The sequence below is a fragment of the Oryx dammah genome, unplaced genomic scaffold, assembly GCF_014754425.2.
Source record: "Oryx dammah isolate SB20612 unplaced genomic scaffold, SCBI_Odam_1.1 HiC_scaffold_27, whole genome shotgun sequence".
NCBI lineage: Eukaryota > Metazoa > Chordata > Mammalia > Artiodactyla > Bovidae > Oryx > Oryx dammah.
This window is the reverse complement of record NW_024070211.1, coordinates 97127611-97148025: the sequence shown is the minus strand read 5'-3', so window position 1 is coordinate 97148025 and position 20415 is coordinate 97127611. Positions and strand designations below refer to the sequence as shown.

General features: G+C 36.4%; 1 protein-coding gene across 1 annotated transcript in view; it reads left to right on the top strand.

Moving 5' to 3' along the window:
• The first annotated feature begins 939 nt into the window (after window positions 1-939).
• The window catches only part of ACVR1C (activin A receptor type 1C), a 62040-nt gene continuing 42564 nt past the window's right edge, over window positions 940-20415 (top strand). The window contains exon 1 of the mRNA XM_040229121.1: window positions 940-1168. Coding sequence (XP_040085055.1) covers window positions 1015-1168 — 154 coding nt within the window. The 5' untranslated portion in view covers window positions 940-1014. The remainder of the gene's footprint in view (window positions 1169-20415) is intronic.

Below are 20415 nucleotides of genomic sequence, written 5' to 3'. Positions count from 1 at the left end.
TACTGTTCTATTTAAAAGTAATTCAAATGAAATTTGAATAAGTTACTCACAACCACTGGATTGTTCATGATAGATATTTTACATCAGAACAGAAATACTCTACTACTTTGATCATGTGAGTTAATGTGGGGTGTGTGTGTGTGTGTGTGTGTTTATTAAGTGGGGAATGTTGTGGAAACTTGTGAAGGGAACAGATTAACAAAGTCTAATTTTTGTTGATGTAGCTTTATTGCATTCTACAATTGATGTGTTTTGCTCTATTGAATAGATGTGTTCATTAAAGAAACTTGCCTGGAGGTCATGGTCTGTATTCAAATGACTCTCTTTCTAAGATGTATTCTTTAGTGAAAAGGGGATATATAATGGCTCATCAATGCCTTAAAGGTACTGTGACAATACAATACTGTTAAAATATCATAGAATATAAAAGTAAAGAGTTGCACAATTTTTTAAAGCCGTGACTATCTGCGGTTAGATTTGTGTTTTTAGCATGTTGACTTTAAAGTTTAAAGGAGAAATTGTAAATGAACAGAATACACTGGATGTTTGGCTAGAGAGCTCCTTAAACAATGCTTAAATGCTCTACCAATGATGCTGGGCTGCACTTCTAGGTTGCTGTGTTACTGTATCCTAGCGTTTCATAGGAACTATTGATTTAGGAATGAGCTGGTTAAGTTTGAAAAGGAGGGATTTACACCAAGGGTGAGAAAATTGTTTAAAAATATAGTATCAACTGAAGAGATTGCTTATAAAAATATAAGCAATAGTAAGTGCTGATTGGGCAATGCTTTTGATAAAGCGCATGACCGAGAGAGTAACAGCTTTAGCATGTATGTTCTATCCAGTGCTATTAAACTGTCTCTCAGTTTTCATTAAGATTGACTTTCTTTGCATGATAACTTTCGCATCTTAAAGCGTTTTGCCTTATCTTTTCCAGGTTTGAAGTGTGTTTGTCTTTTGTGTGACTCTTCAAACTTTACCTGCCAAACAGAAGGAGCATGTTGGGCTTCTGTTATGTTAACCAATGGAAAGGAACAGGTGATCAAGTCCTGTGTCTCTCTCCCAGAATTAAATGCACAAGTCTTCTGTCATAGTTCCAACAATGTTACCAAAACCGAATGCTGCTTCACAGATTTTTGCAACAACATAACACTGCACCTTCCAACAGGTAAAAAGTTTATTTTTGTTCTTTCCAAATTTCATTTTACTCTTGGGAAATTATAAGCATGATAGAAATCAAACTGTCTTATGTTTCTTTAAATAAGAAAATCTGTTTTACAGTTCTTTCTATTTTTTGCTAAAATTCTCTAGAGCCTAGCTGAGGTTGATTTTTTAAAAATTGTATGAGACTGTCGAAACACTGACAACAGCATAACAATTTTGAAGAAATCTGTCCACATGAATTGTATTTTTAAAGTGATTAATGAATCTAGAATAAAATATAAACTTTTATGTATCCTTTTAAAGGAAAGAAATTAAAATGTACATCAAGAAAAAAGAGGAGAAAAAAGAGCAAAACTAAAAATAGTAGATTGCCAACTTTTATGGAAACAGAATGGTTTTTCATGGGTGGCTTCTGTGTATCTTCTTTGTCTGACCACACTCAAGTGAGAGCACTTGTTAGCAGAAAGACAGAGTAGAATTTGACCTTCTATTATTGTGTGAATATACTGCTGCCTTTCCCACAATTTCATGGAGTTTCATTCTAATTTATAAGATACAAAAATCTTAATCTGGCCTTTTATCTGGAATATGAATTTTGAGGGACTATTAAAGAGGTAAGCAATTCAAATTAAAAACTAATTTATAACATGAAAATGTCCTGATAGTAAATTTTCTTTAATATGTTAGTATCTATACAGAGATAGATATTCTTCTTCACAAATGAACGTTTGAAAGTACTGTTATCCAGTCTCAGATATTCATATATCACCATATTCTACTATAGTATTTTAACATATTATTATTATTAATAAATTAACGGCTCCTTTTTTTGCTGTAAAACATGTACTTTATGCAAAAAACAAGTTTACTTGGCACAAATAGAAGATAACTAAGTAAATAAACAAACAAATGTACTGACTATTTCCGGTAGCTATTTTACATTTTGTTTTTAAGAGAAGATAGTCATGTTAAAAACATACTGACATGAAATGAGATATTTTGATACATAATCAGGAAAACTAAGAGAACCAGAGAAGAAAATCTTGTGTGATTTAATGTTATTTAGTATCATATTGGTTTACCACTTCAACAAAATCATTTCATATACCACCGTTGATACTTGATACTTGTCACATTCTTTGGGAAACATTATTCTAAAGCATTATCCTATGTGTTACAACCTCAGAAGAATATTTCATCCCTGAAAGCTACTAGGAGTCTTGGATTTTACACCACCATTATTCTGTCTCAGATTCCATAGACTTCCTTGGTTTGGTAGTCATTTGATACCTATTGTGATACAAGAATTTATTTTCCATATGCTTTCTTCCTTGGTTTTGGTAAGACTAGAGACATGAATATCCCCTGTATTTGATGATGTTCTTCCCATGACCAAGATCAAAAAGGCTGCGGGGAAGAAGGAAAGTCTCCATATTAGTCTGTGGCAATGACCTCTTTAATGTGTCTTCTCAATAAAGAATTATCCATAAGAACATGTTCTGCCAGTCAGTAGGGGTACAAGATAAAACTGTGTAACAAAATGTCTAGGAGGACAAAATGTTTCACATACAGCTGGGCAAATTAAAGGTACTGAGTGCAGTCAGGATGTGAATCCTTCCCGGTTCAGCTCTAAATTCTGCCTAACTTCTGAGTGTCTGTATTCTACCTTCAAGTCCAGTTGGGAACCAGCCTTTCTTAAAAAAAAACAAACAATTTTATTGAGGTATAATTTAGATATAATGAAATGCACACATCTTAAGTGTATGGTTTGATGTGTTTTAACACATACATTTATGTAACTGCCACATTTCTATTACCTCAAAATGTTCTCCGTCAGTCTCCATTTTCACCAAAGCCAGGAGACTGATTTTCTAATCCTTGTAGATTAGATTTATTTTTCCTGGAGTTTCACATCAGAGGAGTCCTATGGAGGAGATTATTTTGCACTTGGCTTCTTTCATTCATCCTGTTTTTGAGATTTATTCATGAAGCTTGTTTCCTTTTAACTGCTGGGTAATATCCCTTTGTCTGTTTTGCTTTGTTCTTTTTACACACCCATCCACAATGGGGATTCAGGTTGTTTCCGTTTGTGGGCTGTTGTTAAGAAAGCTGCTGTGAACAACTGAGTACAAGTCTTTGGATATATGTCATCTTCTCTTGAGAAAATATCTAAAAGTAGAATTGAAGGGTCGTATGCCAAAGCCTTTGACTGTGTGGGGATCACAATAAACTGTGGAAAATTCTGAAAGAGCTGGGAATACCAGACCACCTGACCTGCCTCTTGAGAAATCTGTATGCAGGTCAGGAAGCAACAGTTAGAACTGGACATGGAACAACAGACTGGTTTCAAATAGGAAAAGGAGGACGTCAAGGCTGTATATTGTCACTCAGCTTATTTAACTTATATGCAGAGTACATCATGAGAAATGCTGGACTGGAAGAAACACAAGCTGGAATCAAGATTGCCGGGAGAAATATCAATAACCTCAGATATGCAGATGATACCACCTTTATGGCATAAAGTGAAGAGGAACTAAAAAGCCTCTTGATGACAGTGAAAGAGGAGAGCGAAAAAGTTGGCTTAAAGCTCAGCATTCAGAAAATGAAGATCATGGCATCTGGTCCCATCACTTCATGGGAAATAGATGGGGAAACAGTGGAAACAGTGTCAGACTTTATTTTGGGGGGCTCCAAAATCACTGCAGATGGTGACTGCAGCCATGAAATTAAAAGATGCTTACTCCTTGGAAGAAAAGTTATGACCAACCTAGATAGCATATTCAAAAGCAGAGACATTACTTTGCCGACTAAGGTCCGTCTAGTCAAAGCTATGGTTTTTCCTGTGGTCATGTATGGGTATGAGAGTTGGACTGTGAAGAAAGCTGAGCGCCGAAGAATTGATGCTTTTGAACTGTGGTGTTGGAGAAGACTCTTGAGAGTCCCTTGGACTGCAAGAAGATCCAACCAATCCATTCTGAAGATCAGCCCTGGGATTTCTTCAGAAGGAATGATGCTAAAGCTGAAACTCCACTACTTTGGCCACCTCATGAGAAGAGTTGACTCATTGGTAAAGACTCTGATGCTGGGAGGGATTGGAGGCAGGAGGAGAAGGGCTGATGAGATGACTTGATGGCATCACCGACTCGATGGACGTGAGTCTGAGTGAACTCCGGGAGTTGGGGATGGACAGGGAGGCCTGGCGTGCTGCTATTCATGGGGTCACAAAGAGTCGGACACGACTGAGCCACTGAACTGAACTGATGATAACCATATGTTTAATTTTAAATCTAATCTCCCAAATAATTTTCAAATTGCTTGTACCATTTTGTATCCCCAGTAGAAATGTCTATAGTTCCAGTTGGTCCATATTTTTTTAGCACTTCATATAATAAGTCTTTTAAATTGTGGACATTCAAGTGATTGTGTATTTCACTGTCGTTTTCATTTCCATTGCCTTAATGGTTCAGTCAGTCAGTTCAGTTCAGTCGCTCAGTCGTGTCCGACTCTTTGTGACCCCACAAATTGCAGCACGCCAGGGCCCCCTGTCCATCACCAACTCCCAGAGTTCACTCAAACTCATGACCATCGAGTAGGTGATGTCATCCAGCTATCTCATCCTCTGTCGTCCCCTTCTCCTCCTGCCTCCAATCCCTCCCAGCATCAGAGTCTTTTCTAATGAGTCAACTCTTCGCATGAGGTGGCCAAAGCACTGGAGTTTCAGCTTTAGCATCATTCCTTCCAAAGAAATCCCAGGGCCGATCTCCTTCAGAATGGACTGGTTGGATCTCCTTGCAGTCCAAGGGACTCTCAAGAGTCTTCTCCAACACCACAGTTCAAAAACATCAATTATTTGGTGCTCAGCTTTCTTCACAGTCCAACTCTCACATCCATACATGACTACTGGAAAAACTGTAGCCTTGACTAGATGAACCTTTGTTGGCAATGTCTCTGCCTTTGAATGTGCTATCTAGATTGGTCATAACTTTCCTTCCAAGGAGTAAGTGTGGATTTCTTCACTGCAATCACCATCTGCAATGATTTTGGAGCCCCCCAAAATAAAGTCTGACACTGTTTCCATTGTTTCCCCATCTATTTGCCATGAAGTGATGGGACCAGAGGCCATGATCTTCATTTTCTGAATGTTGAGCTTTAAGCCAACTTTTTCACTCTCCTCTTTCAACTTTCATCAAGAGGCTTTTTAGTTCCTCTTCACTTTATGCCATAAAGGTGGTATCATCTGAATATCTGAGGTTATTGATTTCTCCCGGCAATCTTGATTCCAACTTGTGCTTCTTCCAGCCCAGCGTTTCTCATGATGTACTCTGCATGTAAGTTAAATAAGCAGGGTGATAATATACAGCCTTGACGTCCTCCTTTTCCTATTTGGAACCAGTCTGTTGTTCCATGTCCAGTTCTAACTGTTGCTTCCTGACCTGCATACAGGTCTCTCAAGAGGCAGGTCAAGTGGTCTGGTATTCCCATCTCTTTCAGAGTTTTCCACAGTGTATTATGATCCACACAGTCAAAGGCTTTGGCATAGTCAATAAAACAGAAATAGATGCTTTTCTGGAACTCTCTTGCTTTTTCGATGATCCAGTGGATGTTGGCAATTTGATCTCTGGTTCTTCTGCCTTTTCTAAAACCAGCTTGAACATCTGGAAGTTCATGGTTCACGTACTGCTGAAGCCTGGCTTGGAGAGTTTTGAGCATTACTTTACTAGCGTGTGCAATGAGTGCAATTGTGCGGTAGTTTGAGCATTCTTTGGCATTGCCTTTCTTTGGGATTGGAATGAAAACTGATCTTTTCCAGTCCTGTGGCCACTGCTGAATTTTCCAAATTTGCTGACATATTGAGTGCAGCACTTCATGTTAAATTATTTTTTTTTCTTGTGCATATTAGACATTTATGTTTCGTTCTTTATAAAGTGTCAAATCTTTTGCATATTAAATTTATTTTCCTTCTTATGGATGACTTTAAGATTCTTTATATATTCTGAATACAGGTCCTTTATCTGATAGGTGTATTATGAGGATTTTCTCACATTCTATGGATTTTGACATTTTGTTTCCTTGAAGGTGTCTTTTGGAGAGTAGAAGATCAAAATTTGAAGTGCACTTTATTTTTAAAAAAATTATTAATGGTTCATATATTTCATGTCCTAAGAAATCTTTATCTATCCAAAGGTCATAAATATTTTCTTTTATGGCTTCTTCTAGGAATTGTAACATTTCAGCTTTTACATTTAAGCCCATGTTTAGTTTAAATTTAATTTTTGTTATTTTGTCAGGTTAAGTGGAATATTTATTTTTTCCATGTGTATTTGAAGTTGTTCCCAGCATCATTTATTGCAAAATCCATCCTTTCAATTTCTTTGACCTTTTGATTGAAAATAAAGGGACCCTATGTATATGGGTATATTTCTGGCCTACAAATGTCTACTTATGTCACTATGAAACTTATGTCACTCTTGATTATTATAGCTTTAAAGTAAGTATTAAAATCAGATAATATGACCCTTCCAACTTCGTTCATTTTCAAGTTGATTTGCTATCCTAAGTTATTTGCGTTTCCATTTTAGAATTGGTACTTCCCTGGAAGTCCAGTGGTCAAGACTACAGTCCCACTGCAGAGTGCACAGTTTTGATCCCTCATCAGGGAACTCCGGGATACCGCTGCACAGCCAGAAATAGAAAAAGTGGAAAAAATAAAATTTTGAATCATTTTGAGAACTTTCATAAAAATACATAGCTGAATTTTTTATTAGATTGAGTTGAGTATGGATTAATTGCACAAGTCATGTAACAATGTTAACTTTTTTGATCCATAAACATAGTATGTTTTTCCATTTATTCAGTTTTACTTCAGTTACTCGTAGTACATCTTATACATATTTTGCTTAGAGTTTTCTCTAAATATTGCATGTTTTAGATGCTATCATAAATGGTATTTTTGACATCTCAATTTCTAAAAGTTAACTCCCAGTATATGAAAATAAAATTAATTTTATATATTGACCTTATATCCTATAAGGTTATGAGAATAACATATTTTAGTAACTTTAAAAAGATTCTCTGACATTTTCTACATACAGAATAATTTGGTCTGTGAGTACAGTCAAAATTACATCTTCCTTTCTGGTCTCCATGCATTTTATTTTATTTTTTTCTTGCTTTGTTTGCACTGGCTAGGATCACCAATATGATGATGAGTAGGAGTGGTTAAAGTAAATATCCTTGTCTTTTTCCTGGTTCTAGGAGGAATGCCCTCACTCTTTTACCATCAAGTATGAAGGGTTTTTTTTGTTTGTTTGTTTTTTGGTAGACCATTGTTATCAACTGAGGAAATTTGCTTTTATTCCTAGTTTGGGGAGAGTCTTTTTAAAAATCATGACTGAATATTAATATTTTCAAGTATTTTCATGGATTTACTGAGATTATAACATGATTTCTTTACTGATATGATGGATTACCTTGATTAATTTTCAAAGATTACTTATAACTGGGAAGGTGTGTACGCTAGTAATTAATTTGTCTACAAAGAAATGCTTTGTGACATTTAATGGTATCAAATTTCTTTAATAAACTAAGAATTTGTTTCTTTCAGTGGCGTGGTATGGTGAATTGACTTTCAGTTGAGTAGATTGCATGTGCAGTCATCTTGTATTGGATGTTCTCTCTGTGAGGTAGCGCTGAAGGGTTATTAGCTGTGTTTGGAACAGCAGCTGGTGGAGAGGAGTTGGAGTTGGGGACCCTCAGACTGAGCAGTGACACAGCCAGTGCCAGTAACTTTGCTATTTTTGTGTCATCAGTAAGTGTGGTTGATATCCCCTGCTTTGCCTAGAGAATTTATCCATTTCAAATGTGATCATGTATATATGAAATATATAAACGTGCCCTGAAAAGCAGACAGCGTGACATTTCTACAGTACTTAACACGCTGCATCACACTCATGAGTAAGCCGGTAGAAGAAAAGGTTGAGAGGTGACCAGAACAGGGTGAAGAAAATCTGGGACTTCTCTTTTCAGTTGCAGCTGAAAGCCAAGTGGGTGCTTGCCTCTTGGCTCTTTCAGCCATCACCGCAGACTACGGGGTCGCTTCTGGATAGCTGACTTGGTGTAGATATAGTGACTACTCTTGTCATGTTTCAGCCGTCTCTTTTCTGACCTTGAGTCCTGCTTATGATGATTGAGCTCTGGCTATATTTCTTTGTGACAAAATTCCTACCCTCAATACATCTGTTTTCTCCTCATTTCCTCTTCCTGATGGTGTCCTGATAACTCAGCACCTGCAAATCTGTAGCCACAAACTCTTGCCCTCCTAAAATCCTTCTAAGTGTTTGATTCTAATTCTTCTTAGACTAGGAGCTTTCATACAGGTTTCCATTGTGACACACAGAAACACACTTTTTATAATTTCCCCCATATGCACACATATCTGAAATAAGAGTTTTACAAAATATTCTTACTTGTAAAATGTGTAAGGTACTCCATGCTTTCATTAAGTAACCAGGATTTGATTTAGATCACATAAAATTCAATCACTTGCCCTTAAAAAAGTACTTCTTTGTTTGACATTGCATGTAGGTTTAATCCTTAGGAGTTAATTTTTTTGATAGAAGTAATTTTATAGTTTGGTAGACATATAACATTAGAGAAAATTGCTTGTTTCCCTGGAGCTTATTCTGTTAGTATATTTGATGTCACTGGAGTGACCTTCAAGTTCAACTATTATCACAAATATTTAGAGGGTTTTTTCTTATGTAAACTTGAAAGCCAACAACCATTTCCAAAAACAGTTGTGTTTTGACTAGTGCTTGGAGTTCATGTTTCTACTAATAGCAAATATGTTATTATTTTCATTAGGCAGCATACCAAATATATTTTAAAATTACAATTAAGTACAGGCAATGCAAATCAATTAAGCAAGAGAAACATATTTTATGTAGTGTAACCTAATTTCTTATTACTGTTTATTTTTAGACCAGATAAAAACAACTCTTTTAAACTCCAAAAATATCTACCCACCTTTCCAGATACTGCTTGTCTTGCCCTGACTCCAGTGACTTTAGATTTAGTACTTCTCAGGCTTTATTAAATTTCTTTCACAGTAACTCATGCAGATTGTCCATTCACAACTCCCTCTGAAATTAAGAGAGAATCCACTTTGGTAGGAAAAATTCAGCTTCAAAAGTAAATGATGTATTATTAACTCTTAAAGAATATTTCCATTTCAATTAAAAAAAAAGGACTTATTTACCCCAATGTGTACTTTTTGGGTGGAGGATGGGGGAGGGAGGTTGTTTGTAAGGTGAAAAAACAAATAATAAATGAAAGAGTTCCATTTTTTGGAAAAAGTTCCAAGAGATATTTTGGGTGTGTGTCCCTATAATGGGTTCTGTCTGTGAGCCCTCTAATAAATTTCACAGTTTCTTCACTGATTTAGTTTAAGTTGGGCCTTTTGTATCTATTCTTCAAGCTTCTTAAAATCTTTTCCCTATATTTTCTAATATTTGAGTCTCTGATCATTTTAATATCTACAGCTTCTATGAATTTGAATCTTCTGATTTCTGTTCTTGGTTGGCCACTTTCCTTGTGTGTTTTGTAATTTTCTGATTGTGAGCTCATGTTTTGAGAATCACATCTGGAGGAAACTTTTTTTTAATATAAATTTATTTATTTTAATTGGAGGTTAATTACTTTACAATATTGTATTGGTTTTGCCATACATGTATAATATCATATATGAGGAAACTTTTGAGGCCTATTTTAAAATATATTCCTCCAGAGGAGATTTATATTAGCTTCTGCCAGGTATCTGGAGGTGCTACCAACTGAAATCTATTCAGTGTTTTGATTAGGTTTTTTTTTTTTTGCCAACATATAGCATGAATTCTGGCTCTAAATATGCCTATACAGATGCACACTTACGTGAGAATCTCTTTAAGAGATTTTTTTTTTCCTGCTCTACTGAAAGTGAAGATTGAGACAAACAAATAGATGAATATAGACCCAGTGTCTCTCTGAAGAACATTTCCTATTTAGTTTTATTTTCAATGTAATACCATTCATATTTAACTGATTTATACTAGGATCTCTGACCTGACCTTTTGTGATTTCAGGAACCATGTTATATCTTCTGATAAACTAAGCACTTAACTACCAAGGACTGGGAGATGCCTCCAGGGTAAATGGACTTCCTAGTGCTCAGATATCTCTTTGGATCTGAATTTTATTTTTGGTTGCTGAGTAATTCATTTATTTCCCTACCAGGTTAATCATATAATAGAAAAAATTTTTCATTTGTATTTTATTCAGCATTTTTTGTGTATGCTGTACTAAGAAGGGCTTCTGTGGACATCTAAAGTGTAACTTGGCAGAAGTGGAAATTCCATGATGGTTTATTTTTGAAATGATGCTGGCGTAATTATCTATCCATCTGGAAGACGACAGGGCTGTACCACAGTGTCATACCATATACAAAAATAAATTACAGCTTGATTAAATATCTAATTGTGAAACATAAAACAATTTAAATGTCAGAGGAAAATTTAGGGGAAAAAAAGATTTTTATGACTTTACAGTATGGAAGCTGTTTTAAATAAGACAGGAAATCCAACTGTTATAAAAGGAAAAGACATAATTGACTACATGGAAACTAAAATAAAAATGAATAATAAAAGATAACATAAGTGAAACTAAAGATAAATGAAATATGGTATAGAAATATTTGTATTATATATGACTAGAAAAAAAGGTAACTATTTAAAAAATAATGAGCCTCTGTGTGTGTGTGTGTGTGTGTGTGTGTGTCCATGTACATGGCAAGAGAAAGAGTGAAAAGAGGGAGGAAAGAGAGTGTTAAATGAAAAAAAATGGGCAAAAAACACATTTTACAGAAATTTTATAGAAGAAAATATTCAAAGTGGTCAAGTATTGAAAAGATCAAGTACTGAAAAAATAAACGTTGGGGAGAGGTAAACTGTCGTAACATACCATTTTTTTCCATCCATTGGATTGGTAAAAGTTAAAGGAGGATGTTTTCAACTAGAAGTGTCAGACACTTAGATAATATCTTAACCAATGAGAGAGTTCACAGCCTCAACATGATAATAAACCTGGAAATAGGTTCTTTCTTTGATTTGTAAACATACAGACTCAACAATGTCAACAGCCTACTTTCAGTTTTCTTTTCCTGAGAGTCAGTGAACATCATCGTTGTTTACAGTATTATTATCTAACTTTCTGTTACTCTTATTTGGAAAGTTTTTTCCTCCTGCATATCTGCTTTTTCTAGCAAGGGAAATGTTGGATTTTGCTACTAGCAATCTCAAGATTCAGAGAAAAGTGAAAAAACATGAGTGGCTCAATTTGCGTCGTCTAATAGAAACTGCCATGTTTAGCAGAAATATCAAAGGTCTCTTTCCTTACTACCAGTTGAAAATGGATGTAAATTCATCTCCTTCTAACCCCAGGGAGGACGCTTGGATTTATTACTAAGCAGAACGTGGGGGAAAAAAAAAACAAATAAAGATAAAACAACTTTAAAACAAACCCAAAACCTTATTTTTGGAAAGGTGCAGATGTAGCCTAGCCATCACAGAGATTTTACACCTGAGTTTCCATTGCCCGAGTGATACTCTCCAGAAGAAAAACTTAAAAAAAAAAAAAAAAATTGACCCAGATTAATAGTGTCCCCAGCGGCCTGCCAGAAGAAAGTTCAGACTCTCTGGAGAGAGGTAATTTAGTATTAGGTCTCAGAGAGACACACACAAACACTTTTGCAAGCACATGAGAAGTACATAGTGAAGAGCAAGCACTCCAAGTTCACAGGGTTTCAAAATGAGATGAGCATGAGCCAGTGGAAGAGGGCACAAGGTTTCATATGTTGGAATTATCAGACAATAATCATAGAGCACCCATTCTTCTAAGTTTAAAGAAGCAAAAGGAAAATTTAAAACATTTCTTAGAGAATAGGAAATTGTAAAAAAAAATAATGGACTAGTAGATTTGAACAACAAAGAAGAAAACTTTTTAATATTAAAAATACAGTAACAAAAATTAGAAACTTAATGTATAGGTTTAACAATTGTACAACAGCAACTGAAGAGAGAATTAGGGATCTGAAATACGGGTCAGAAGAAACTATTTTGTATGCAGTAATATAGAGAATACATAATAGAAAATATGGAAGAGAGGATGATAATTAGAGGAAAGTATAAGAAGGTTTGATATGTGCTTTGATATACATATATGTGATATATGTGCATTAATATACAATGCATATATTAAAAATGTTGACATTTCTATTAGTAGCAGGTAAAATTATATTACTAGAGTTAAAAAAGATCCCTTTTTAATGACTAAAGTTTCAATTTATGGGAGATTCTTAATAAATTAAAATTTCTGTGTACTTAAGAATATGGTCTCAGAAATAGAGAAAATATTTACAGATGTATAAGGAAAAATAGAGAAGTCCATGATCTCAGAGCAGGATTTTAATATACCATTGTCTTGGTAATAGAATAAACAGATCTAAAAAAAAAAACAGTGAGACTACATGAGGCTGAAAACAACATGATTTATGAACAACCTAACTTTTAGAAAATTATAACATAAATTATAATAGTCTTATGACATATCTGTAAGGAACATTTCAAAGCCCAAGAGGTTCTACCACAAAATTCCACTAAATTTCCAGGAATAGATAATTGTGTAATTATTACACAAATTCCTCCAAACCATGCACAAAGAGAAAACACTCCTTAACCCATTCTGTGTATAACTTTGATATCAAAACCCTACAAAGACAGTATGAAAAAAGAAATAGCAAGTCATTCTCATCTATGAACATTATATGCAAATACCCCAGGCTTCCCAGGTGTCTCAGACAGTAAAGAATCCACCTGCAATGTGGGAGACCTGGGTTCGATCCTTGGGTTGGGAAGATTCCCTGGAGAATGGCATGGCAACCCACACCAGTATTCTTGCTGGAGAATCCCCATGGACAGAGGAGGCTGGCAGGCCATAGTCCATGGGGTCTCAAAGAGTCGGACAGGACTGAGCGATTAACAGCACAACACATGCAAATATCCCAACTTTAACCTGTAACAATACAGGAAAAGGGATTCTGGGAAAAACAATACAAGGACAGAGAAGTGATTATTCCCCAAATCAGGATAATGATACCCTGGGGGATGGGAAAGGATATGATCATGTGAGTTATCTCTTGAGTGGGGAACAGGGAAGGGATAATGGGGCCAGAGATGTATGGGGATTTATAATTATATGCTGTACGTATATATTATATGCACTTTTCTGTGTATTTGTTATATTTTACAACAAAAGAGCAAAACATCAAGTTTCAAAGTAACTTTTGACAATGGGTGAATTTACAAAACTTATGCATTTTTTTAACATGTGGAGTTGATATTGGAGAACTACCAGGTTAAGGACATTATTCAGTTCTTTCCTTATAAATTTTTATGCTGTCTGTTTTGCTGCACATGTGTTCTTTTTCTAATGGAAAAAATCTAATGGCTCAAAGTTTACGAAGGCTATAAGTATTTCAAAGACATCTAGTTTCCTCCGATACCCATTTAGTAGCAGAACCTAGACTTAGATGGGTGTGTGGCTGTCTACCTAACTGACAGTATTTTGAGCTACTCTTAATGGTAAGTATGGCCATATGACTAAGTTCTGGCTAAGTTATGGCAGCGTTTTGGAGAACTTCTGAAAGACTCATTTATAACACAACTGACACCTTATTATGCCATCTTCCATCATGCTGCCTGGAGGTAAAGGGTGAAATATAGGAACTTGCTTGTACCATGAGGATAATGACTACACCACAGGAATGGAAATGGGAGATAATAGGAGCCTGACCAAAAACTCCATGGAGCCAAGCTGCTAGCGCTTGTTATTTAGTCTCTAAGTCATGTCTGATCCTTTTGTGACCCCAAGAACTGTAGCCCGCTATGCTCCCCAGTCCATGGTATTCTCCAGGCAAGAATACTGGAGTGGGTAGCCATTCCCTTCTCCAGGGAATCTTCCCACCCAGGAATTGAACCTGTGTCTCCTGCCTTGCAGGTGGGTTTGCTTACTGATGAGCCACCAGGGAGGCCCAAACATTGAACTACCCATCTTCAACTTTCTTTTACATGAAAGAGAAAAAGAAACTTCTGTATAGTTTCCTCTGTCGTTACTAGCTAAACCCAGTTTTAATGAATATAGAAACAGCAAAACAAGTCATCCAGAGTTCTACCTACTTATGGGTTGTATTTGACCTACAGACAGCTTTCATTTGATATATATAGTTTCTGGGGGAAAAGTGAATTTCTTTATAATGTTAAACATTGAGTCGTAATATAAAAATATAGATACCTGGCTTACCTTGGGGCTTCCCTGATAGCTCAGTTGGTAAAGAATCCACCTGCAACACAAGAGACTCTGGTTCAATTCCTGGTTTGGGAAGATCCGCCGGAGAAGGGATAGGCTACCCACTCCAGTATTCTTGGGCTTTCCTTGTGGCTCAGCTGGTAAAGAATCTGCCTGCAATGCATGAGACCTGGGTATGATCCCTGGGTTGGGAAGATCCCCTGGAGAAAGGAAAGGTTACCCACTCCAGTATTCTGGCCTAGAGAATTCCATGGATTAAAAATCAGAAGATTTGGCATCCTTGAAGTCTCCCTCTTGGTATCAGATGGCTGAAGCAGAAGTGACTGACTTCCTTATTGGGCATGAGCTTTCTTTGTTCATTCATTCACTCATTCAGTCCTTATTGAGCTTATATCCTGGTAACCTTGGGCTTCCCTGGTGGCTCAGATGGTAAAGAATCTGCCAGCAATGAGAGAGACATTGGTTCAATCCCAGGGTTGGGAAGATTCCCTGGAAGAGGGCATGGCAACCCACTCCAGTATTCTTGCCTGGAGAATCCCCATGGACAGAGAAGCCTGGTGGGCTACAGTCCATGGGGTTGCAAAGAGTCGGATGAGACTGAGCAACCTTCACTTTCAGAGTTCCTACTTTCAGTAGTTTAGTATATTTTCTATTTTAATATAGTCGAGTTATTCTGTTTAATACAATTTTATGTCTGGCTTTCTATTCTTGTTATTAAAACATGTCTTTTCCTACGTGAAGGAGTCATATTTTGTTGCTTGTTTCTTTTATAGCTATGTTACATTGTAATTTGTGGCAGAAATGATTTTTGGTGACTGTAGGTGACATCAGAAAGATGCTCAGAGAAATAGTGGTGATGTCAAATAGCATCAAGAGCACACTAAAACTGTCATGAAAATTCATCCAGGATAAGGTCAGGAAACCTAGGCTAGAGAAACCTGTTATTTATACTGTTAATCTTTATAAGACTTGCTGTTTAGTTTATGCTTGCACTAATTACCAACCTTCATATGGAAATAGACTATTCAGCAAAGCATTCAAGTTCTGAGTGTCTTTGTTCCTATTTTGCTACCCAAACATAGAGTGTTTTAAAGGGTAAGTATAATAAGAATTTCTGATTTTTCCTTTTGGAGTTCAGTACACTATTTTAATACTATTGTATTTTTGACTAATTTAAATAATTAGTTTTAATACAGAAAATATGTGCACAACTTTAAAATGTGAGTACTTTCTTAACCTCAGTACGGTTTTCACCTTCCTGTTCTCAGTTGTGTAAAGAAAAAAAGAACAATTTGTTATTTATATAACCTAGGGTGGATGAACAATGCATATTGATTAGGTGCATGTCTAAATTAGACTTATTGAAACCAAACTGAAGGATTACATTTAAAGGAAGATAAAGTGCCAAAACATTAGAATTGAATTTATCAAAAATTAATAAGTTTAAAGCATGTTATAATTATAAAATTTTGCAGACTCAGATACCAAGTATTAGTCTTTGGGGAGTTGCAAAGTCTCCTTATTTTAATTCCTTTAAAGAAACCCATTGATGTCTCTTAACTTTTATGGTTTTCTATTTTAAACATAAATTCATAGCTCTAGGCAGTGTAAGGTGGCAGGACATGCTGAGAAATACTCATGGGACCCCTTGTGGAATTGTTCTGCCATCACATCAACAAATCCATTTGTAGCTCATTCTCTGAGGACTCACCCACACCTGACAGGTGTGCCAGACAGGCATATTTTTTTCCCCATAAACTGAAGGATGCTATAATTTTTGCATTTTGGAAAGCATCTGAAATGTAAACATACAGTCAAACTTGTGCTCTAAGAGATTAATATAGGAAGCATTTCTTGTCTCAAGGAACAAGTACACTGATTTTAATTATGAAATTTTGTTCACAGGGATATAATAGGAAATTGAAAGTGAAATTTATAAGCAATCCTAACTTGAGGATTTCACACTATATAAGCCATACTCTTCTCAATTATGTAAATACTATTACCTGTTTATTGGAATACTTTTGGGGGTCATTATAATATACAGATATTGTACTGACTGAAAATATCGCTATCTCAGTGTCATTCCTCTCAAGTGAACAAGCTGCTCTATGCGAATGTGTTATCTGTTCAGTTCAGTCGACAGTCGTATCCTACTTGGCGACCCCACGAACCACAGCACACCAGGCCTCCCTGTCCATCATCAACTCCCGGAGTTTACCCAAACTCATGTTCGTTGAGTCGGTGATGCCATCTAACTGCCTCATCCTCTGTCGTCCCCTTCTCCTTCTGCCTTTGTGTTATCTGTAGGAGTAATTATATTAGCTGGAACTTTAAGACAGAGAAGTGTAACTTTTCCTTCACCATCCATATTTTAAGTGCTTTCTCTGAACAATGCTCTCAGCTATGAGATTGGGTGCTGTTTCCAAGGAACTTTCATTTTTTCTTATGGAAAAGATTGACTAAAAAAAAAACAAAAACCTAACATATTCCTTGAGTAATTGCTATCTAATTTATTTATAGAAATGTGTCATTGAAGAATAAAGTGAAAGTAAAAGTGAAGTGTTAGTTGCTTAGTTGTGTCTGACACTTTGTGACCCCATGGACTGTAGCCTGCCAGGTTCCTCTGTCCAAGGAATTCTCCAGGCAAGAACACTGGAGTGGGTTGCCATTTCCTTCTCCAGGGGATCTTCCTGACCCAAGGATCAAACTCAGTCTCAATCATTGCAGACAGGTTCTTTACTGCCTGAGCCACCAGGGAAGCCTCATTTAAGAGTACTCAGTTCAGTTCAGTTCAGTTTAGTCGCTCAGTTGTGTCTGACTCTTTGTGACTCCATGGACTGCAGCACGCCAGGCTTCCCTGTTCATAACCAACTCCCAGAGCTTTCCCAAACTCATGTCCATCGAGTTGGTGATGCCATCCAACTATCTTATCCTCTGTCATCCCATCTCCTTCTGCTTTCAATCTTTCCCAGCATCAGAGTCTTTTTCAGTGAGTCAGTTCTTTGCATCAGGTGGCCAAAGCATTGGGATTTCAGCTTCAGCATCAGTCCTTCCAATGAATATTCAGGACTGATTTCCTTTAGGATTGACTGGTTTGATCTTCTTGCAGTCCAAAGGATTCTCAAGAGTCTTCTCCAACACCACAGTTCAAAAGCATCAATTCTTCAACACTCAGCATTCTTTATAGTCCAACTCTCGCATCCATACGTGACTACTGGAAAAACCATAGCTTTGACTAGAATAGAATAGACTAGAATAGTAGTATAATACACACTACTATATATAAAATAGATAATCAATAAGGATCTACTATATTAACACAGGGAACTCTACTCAATACTCTGTAATAACCTATAATGGAAAAAGAATCTGAAAAAAAGATGGATATATGAATATATAACTAAATCACTTTTCTCTACAGCTGAAACTAACTTTGTAAATCAAACTTTGTAACAAAACTTTGTAAATCAAATACATTCTAATATAAAATGAATAAATAAAAGAATATGTGTTTTGATGACAGATTAATAAACTAACCCTGGTACATGCCCTAAAATGAAGAAAAACTGTGAAACCAATTTTAATTTTTCTACATTGTATTAGTCTCACCTCTGCTTGAGTCAAAGTTCTTCCTACCCCTGATGCCAAAGATTATATTCTTCATTCTTCAATCTAATATTCCTATTTCCTTAAAATATAAAGTAATTATTATTCTTAAATTCAGGTGCTGGTGGACAAAAGAAGATTTGAAGCTTCTCAGTGTTCCTCCCAGAAACCAGGAGGACAAGGAGAACTAGCCAGGAAATATTTTAATGTGTGGAGCTCCCTGTCTGTTCCACACTCAGAAAATCAGGCCATACATGTAGAACGTGTATGCAGATAGCCATTTACAGATTGAGTACTGAATGATGGAATGGCCCGTCGATACCTCATCTGATTTGGTCAAAAGGCAGAAATCATTCTCCTATTATTTCTGTCACTGTCAGGGTTCAGTTGAATCTCTAGAGCAGAAAATATTCTGCCTTTGTTCACCTACTTGAGGTTCATATTTATCAGAAACAACCTGTTTGACATGATTATTCTCTCTGTGAAGAAAGGGGACCATATAATGCCCCCTCTAGCGGAGCATTGGAGAAGGAAATGGCGACCCCCTCCAGGGTTCTTGCCTGGAGAATCCCAGGGACGGGGGAGCCTGGTGGGCTGCCGTCTATGGGGTCGCACAGAGTCGGACATGACTGAAGCGACTTAGTAGTAGTAGTAGTAGCAGTAGTGGAGCATATTGGAGGGATCTAACCAAGTTAACTTCTAATTGGACTTTTCCTGATAACATTTATAAGGGTCACTGTGAAGAAGTAGGAGGCTAGGACAAGCTTTGGTGATGGTGGTGGTGGAGGGACCCTGTAATCGGGAGTAAAAAATTACGTTGACGTGTCAGACAAATAAAACTAGTGTTTGCGATGCAATTCCTTCGCCCCATTCTACTTCCCATGTGTGTACTTCACACATATAAGTTTAGTTACATATTCTTTATATTAGACTGATTCATCATGAATGGAACTCTTTATTATGATCTTTTTATCTCCCATATCCCTTGCTCCTATAAAGTTTTCTCCATAGTTTTGCCTGCAGACCTGGCCTGCCCTGCTGCAGTCCATAGGGTCACAAAGAGTCGGACATGACTTGGTGACTGAATAACGACAAAGCTGTTTTGGAATTGCACCCTAGATGGGTCATGTATCCTTAGTAGATTTTAAACTACACAAAGATGTGGAGTCTGCCCAACTTCCTGCCTCCAACCCCAGAGTTGTTCTCAGAGGAATATTACACAGTACACACCAATCCTTTTGGTTCCAGGTTTTGAACCAATGTAGTAAAGCAACAAGAAATAAATTAGACATGTACTTTCATTACAATCAAGCAAATGTTTGAAATAATGCTACCCATATTTAAAGGAGCTTTGAAATGGCAGGTAAAGAAGGTTAATCATGAAGAGTTGAGATTTCTCATTTCTTAACATGTCATTCTGTTTTTGACAAAAGAAATTATTCCTGTTGAGCTAATTAACAAGGTAGCTTTGAATACCTTAAAGGTAATGTATTTCTTTTTTCTGTTTCAGTTGCAATTATGTCTATACCTTCCCCCCAGAAATGTGTGAACTAAACAAAAAGCTCTTTAATTGAATTCAGAGGTCATAGAAGTTTATAGGGTAGATAGACGGACAGTACATCACCATGTCATTTATATGTTCCTGGTGGCATTTCTTCTGGTGCCAGGATAGAAACAGACCCATCAGGAGACACCTCAGCAACACTGTCTTTTTGGTTATTTATTCTGAGAACATTTCAAAGCCACAAGCTTGGAGAAAGAAATGCTTCTCTTTTGTGTGCAAGTTGGTGGTAGTAGGGAGGCAGTCGAAGGTTTGATATTTATATTAATACATTCATGGATTCAACCTTGAAATAATAGCATCTTTTCACTTGCGGAAAAATTTAATGAAAGGAAGAGGAACAGTTTTAATGATAAATTACTCTGTGGTTTCTTTAGGGGTGTTTTGGACCCTTTTAAATTTATATAGCTGCTTGCTAAAGCAACTTTTGGGAAGGAAGCACTAACCTTGAAATGGTTCATAAAAATTCACGTTGTCTGGATGAAGGCCTCTGTTTTCTTTGCGTGAATGTGTTTTTAAACAGCTGTCCAGTCCGTACATATCTTTTCAGTAACTATATCTTTATTTTCTATACATCTCTCCATTGTAATATCTTAGTTTCTATTCAGTTGAATGTCATTCACATACAGTCAAGAAATATACCTTTAAGTTGAACATAAATATACTACAGACATTTGTGCCCGTGG